Here is a 5,813-nt window from a genome sequence, read left to right on the forward strand (position 1 = left end):
AAAGTGTTCTTTTTCAGGTTTAAATGTCGCTCATGAATGGCAGAGGCAAGGGACAGTGACAATGCCCTAGCAACAGGATAATGATCAGCGCCCAAGACCCATCTCCACTCAGGCTAGGACCAGGGAGAGGCAGGCAATGGCTCTTGAAGTAGACCTATAGGCTACACCAAAAAAGAAAAACACCATCCTCAGATCATAAGGATGGTGAAGTTGCAGAAACTATAGGAAACTACTAAGCTTGAGCGGGACTCGAACCCCAGTCCGGCGATATCATATCCTTTCCCAATGAATTATTATTATTATTATTATTATTATTATTATTATTACTTGTTAAGCTACAACCCTACTTGAAAAAACAGGATGCTATAAGCCCTAAGGCTCCAAGAGCGAAAAATAGCCCGATAAGGAAAGGAAAAAAGGAAATAAACTGCAAGATAAATAATGGAGACTTGAAATGAAATATTTCAAGAATAGTAACAACATAATAATAAATCTTTCATATATAAACTATAAAATTTAAAACAAAACAAAAATGGGAAGAGAAATAGAATAGAGTGGTGTGCCTGAGTTACCTTCAAGCAAGAGAACTCTACTAGTATTGTATGTTGCCTAATACCTATTCACCCGATGCACTGTTGAGTCCCAAGACAGTCCACTGTTCATCGCAGTACTAGACGACGGGTTTTATGACACTACCTGCCGCCACCACAAAGTGTTTTATCTCGTCTACTTGCTTTGCATAATGTTTATAGAAGACTCTGGATGATTTCCACCCCGTATATGAGCGGAGTTTCTCATTTCCATGTGTTGAAAGAAATTCAACGAAGAAGCAACTTTCCTTGGATCGTGACCTGCGGGTGTGCTGTCAGGATCCTCTCTGCGAATAAAGTAAGTGAGCTTCGCTCTCAGTTGTCTTAGAGATATATTGGATCCTGAGGTTTTGCCTCGGAAGAGCTGTCCCTCCTTGAAGTCTGAAGTTCTTCGAAGATAAACCTTGAGACACTCTACTGGGCATAGAGAGACATCTTCCTTCAGTGGGCAGATTCTCCAAGGACCCCAGCTCTTGGTGGGCAGGTCGTTCTTGGCGAGAAAGGCAAGATCAGGGAAGAGATTCAGTTCTCCTGTGCCTAGGAACTGAATTTGGCCTTCATTTCTGGATAAGGCCACTATTTCACTAACTCTAGCCCCTGAGGCTATTGCGAACAGAAGGATAACATTCTGTGTTAGATCCTTTAGGGTGCAATCCTCATAGTTCAGATTCAAAGCATAGTGTAAGACTTTATCCAACGACCATGTGATGGGCTTTGGAGGGGTGGCTGGCTTGAGTGTAGCGCATGCTTTTGGTATCTTATTGAAGATTTCACTTGTGAGGTTCACCTCAAAGGTGTATAGAAGAGGTCTAGTCAAAGCCGACTTACACGCAGTTATCGTAGTGGAAGCTAGGCCCTGTTCGTGTAGGTGGACGAAGAAAGAAAGGCAGAAATGTATCGATATTTCCGTTGGTTTCCTTGTTTTCACAAAAGAAACCCATTTCTTCCAAGATGATTTGTTTTGCCTCCTAGTTGAACTTGATTTGTACCCTTCAATAAGGTCGACTTTGTCCTTCGAGAGCCCAAACTTTTTCTTCGCTGATATGGCGAGAAATTCATGAGATGTGGGTTGTTGGTTCTCGGGGATGAAGCGTAAACAGTCGACTTCTGAACCAGTTGTGATAGAACTGGGTTCGGCAGAGGAAACAGCTTCAGTTTCAATTCTAGAACTGGAGGGAACCAATTGCTTTTGGGCCATTTGGGGCCCAATATGGCAGCTGTTCCTCTGAAGGATCTTAGCTTGTCAAGGACTTTTAGAAGGAGACTGGTTGGTGGAAACAGGTAAATCCAATTCTATCAGAGAATCCATGTAAGGGGCTACGTAACGAGGTAGATTCTTGTTGTCGCTCTTCGCGAAGATGTCAATCTGCAGTTCCGGGATTTTTTCCGAGATAAAAGAGAATGAGTCTGCATCTAGGGACCATTCGGTCTCTACCGGCTTTCGCCTGGATAAAGCGCCCGCCGTCACATTGCAGAACTCTTGAAGGTGAACTGCTGATAAGTGCCATCCTCTCTTCCTTGCCAGGTAGAAGATGGCTAACATCACATGATTGATGTGAGGTGATCATGAGCATTGTTGATTTAGACATTTTACTATCACTTCATTGTCCAGGACCAGTCTGATGTGATCTGCTCTGCGAAGGGATTGGTTTTTCAACATTAGGAAGACTGCCATAGCTTCCAAGATGTTGATGTGAAAGGATTTGAATTGGTGCGACCTATTCCCTTGCACTTTTCTTTCGTGTGAATGGCCTCCCCATCCTTCCAGGGAGGAGTCTCTGTGTATCACCACTGATGGTTATGGTGGCTGCAGGGGAATTGTCCGTGCTAGGGTCTTGGCTGTTGACCACGGCCTTAATAATGTGCGCAATCGGGTCGGAGTCAGCCTTAGTTGATCTCTTCGAGCGTTTGATGCGTATCTTCTCCAGACTCCTGACGCACCCTTTAGTCGTGCTTTTAGCACAGGGTCTGTCACTGCTGCAAACTGGAGCGAGCCCAATACTCTTTCCTGTTGGCGTCTTGATATCTTCTTGTATCGGATTAGTCTCTTGACAGCTCCCACTATCTCTCTCCTAGTCTTTAATGGAATGGAGAGGTGGTGTGACTGTAAGTTCCATTTGATTCCTAACCATAGGAACTTCTAAGCTGGAGAAAGGCAAGACTTCTTGCGATTGATCTTGAAGCCCAGGTGCTTCAGGAACTGGATCCCCTTTCCGGCTGCTTGCAGACAAGTAGTCTTGGATACTGCCAACACCAGCCAATGGTCTAGATATGCTACTACTTGAACTCCCTTGGAGCGTAGTTGCTGGACGATTGTATCTGCTAGCTTTGTGAATATCCTTGGAGCTATGTGTAGTCCAAAGGGCATGGCTTTGAAGACAAATTTCGTTTTCTGTAGCCTGAATTCTATGCAGGAGGAGAGGGGGCGAATGACTGGTAGGTGCCGGTAAGCATCTGCCACGTCTGTTGAGATTATGTACGCCCCTTTGGGTAGTAGGTTCCTTATGTGTTGCAAGGTAAGCATCCGGAACTTGTTGTTCTCGTTGAATTTGTTGAGTGGAGACAAGTCAAGAATGACTCTGAGTTTGTCTGAGTCTTTCTTAGGAACACAAAACAGCCTTCCCTGGAACTTGATGGACTTCGCTTTCCTTATTATCTTCTTGTTCAAGAGTTCTGAGGTATAATCTTCCAACAAGGGGGTGGAGTGTTGGAAGAATTCTGGAAAAGCTGGTGGAATTTTTTTCCATTTCCACCCGTGTTCATTCGTGATTAGGTTGTGGGCTCAGCGATCGAAGGTCCAACCTCTTTTTGGGCCTCTACATTTGTAGGGCCGAAAGGTGGTCGTGTGCCTCTCAAAGCCTTGGTTAAAGACAGGTGACTGGGGTACCAGCTGCTGAGGGACCATCTGGAAGGTGGTTTGCAGCTGGGCTACCATTTGAGGTACTGTGGCCATGATTACGGCCGGAAGTTGTGCAGGTCTACGTGGTCTTCTTGCCTTTTTGTTCTTAGGCTGGAGACCTACGTCTGAAAAAAGATTTTCTCTTTGAAGATATGCCCCACTTTTGGAGAAGGTTCCTGTTCTCCGTGGTGGCTTTGGCAATGACTTCTTGGACCACTTCCTGTGGAAAAAGGTCTTTGCCCCAGATACATGATGAAATAAGTTTTCTGGGTGTGTGTTTCACCATTTCTGCGGCGAACACATGCTCTCTACAGGTCCTCCTTGACCTGACGAAAGCATACAAGTACTTCAAAAAGGTACCCATTTGAGACTTGGGTAAGACCCTATACATGTCTGGGGTGTTATTTAGCCCTGCACATATTTTCAAGCAGTTCTGATGAGAAATGTAGGTGGCAAGTCTTTCTTTCGTCTCCTGTTCCCTTCTCAAGAGATGATCTAGCAACTTTGGAAGGTTCTCATTGAACTGCTGTCCTGCTATCTCCGGATCCAACTTCGAGACGGAGAAGGTTAGATGTACCTCTTTCCAATTCTCCTCGCACGTAGGCATAGTTATAGATAATGGTTTACATTCCTCTAGGATTGGGCAGGGTTTGCCCTCTTCGACTGCTTTAATGACGCAGACGAGGGCTTTCTCCGAAAAGGGGAAAGCTCTGGAGGAAGGAGCAATGAAGGTTGGATGCCTCTTGCTCAGTGCTGAGACTTTGAAGTTGGTATATCCGGCTCCTTTTAGGGTCTTGGTAAGGATGGCCTGTGCCTTTTCATGTTCGAAGACAATGACTTCCTTCGGTACCATCTCGCCGGATGCAGGTTCATCTCACAGTCTCACGTAACGATCAGGGTAAGCTGAAAAGCTGGGCCAGAATTCAAGATCTTCAAGTGGCTTGGCCCCCAACTTCTCGGAGATGTATAGCTTCCCATTCATCATAGGCATGTGCTCCGTATACCTTCAGGGGTTAGTTTCGGAGCAGTGAGGGAGGTTAGATACTTAAAGGGTTTAGTAGAGCCCTGGAAGTTCCAGGGCGCTTCCCTTCTAGTACCTCTCTCTCTCTCTGTCTGTTTGATATCTTGCTTCATCTCCTCTTGTTCCTTCCGGAATACTGCCAACATCTGCTGGATCGACGATAGGAGCGTTGTCGTCAGTTGGGGAGTTTGGGCTGAAGAGGTTGACGGCATAGGTTGATATGCCGTCACGGTGAACTGGGGGTCCTCAGTCACCATTGAAACGGATCCTTCTTCCTCCGTTAGTGATTGAACCACGTTTTCTTTAGGGTCTTCTTGCAGTAGGTCCTGTTCGGTGTCGGTAGGCACCTCCGACATCCGTTCTTGGTGGATGTCCATGCCTTCAAGTGCCTTGTGGATGTCTGCGTCAATCTTCACTTGAATGAAGGGAGGCTGGACCTGTTCCTGGGGTACTACCGCACTGGTTTGAGCCCTAGGGAACAGAAGGCACCTAAAAGACTCGTTGGGCAGGTAAGGTCCCGGAGAGTTCTTTTGGAACCCTCTTACCCACCTAAGAAGAACTTTCCTTGCTGTATCCTTAGCCTCTTTGGAGGCAGGGATGTCTTCTCCAAAGCCATTGGTCAGCAAGGTCGATGAGTTGGAGCAACCCTTCGGGTCCCAGTACCTCATGGATCCAGAAAAGATGCAGCAGGGAGCATAAGACCTGCACATCTTACGCCCACAAAAGTCTTTACTCTTGTGGTTGCAGAACACAACTGCACACGTCACCATTGGCTCCTCCTGTAAAGGAAAAGGTTTCAATGAGTATACAGTTGTTTAATGCATTTATATAAAAGTATACATTTAATAGTAATGCTCACTATTATATTTAATAGCTTAGGATAATAAGCTAGAAAGGAAATAGGAAAGACACATGTCTGTGACTCCTCTCCCAGGCAATCGCAGAGACCTCCGTCAATATTATTATTTAAATTCCCTATGAGGGAGAATACAGGGTGGAACAACTCCCGAATAGAGAGACGGAGTTAGTAAATATTTATACTAACCTCTCCACCTGTAGTATGTTAATAATGAACGGTGTTTTATATGGGTCCCGATGATCAAAGGATTCATCTAGGTGTTGAGGGATTAATCAACCTCAACATATTATACCCTCCCAATAATAGTCTGTGATAGGAAACACAGAGTATGTTAGAAATACTTGTACTACTGTATTGTTGTATACTCTGGTTTTATTGGTACATTACCGGGGTTAGGCTAGTGCTTGGCGGCACTAACTGATAGAGAGAGAAAGAATGGAAAGG

General features: G+C 45.3%; 1 protein-coding gene across 1 annotated transcript; it reads right to left on the bottom strand.

Moving 5' to 3' along the window:
* Positions 1 to 2,730: 2,730 nt before the first annotated feature.
* On the bottom strand, positions 2,731 to 3,114 carry LOC137651770 (uncharacterized). The gene has a single exon (XM_068384990.1). The coding sequence runs from the start codon at positions 3,112 to 3,114 to the stop codon at positions 2,731 to 2,733; it is 384 nt and encodes a 127-aa protein (XP_068241091.1).
* Positions 3,115 to 5,813: the final 2,699 nt, after the last annotated feature.

Source organism: Palaemon carinicauda, chromosome 13, assembly GCF_036898095.1.
Source record: "Palaemon carinicauda isolate YSFRI2023 chromosome 13, ASM3689809v2, whole genome shotgun sequence".
In the NCBI taxonomy this organism is placed as follows: domain Eukaryota; kingdom Metazoa; phylum Arthropoda; class Malacostraca; order Decapoda; family Palaemonidae; genus Palaemon; species Palaemon carinicauda.

Excerpts from the sequence above, each read along its gene's own strand:
- LOC137651770 (XM_068384990.1), bottom strand. The coding sequence starts at position 3,114 with ATGCTTACCTTGCAACACATAAGGAACCTACTACCCAAAGGGGCGTAC.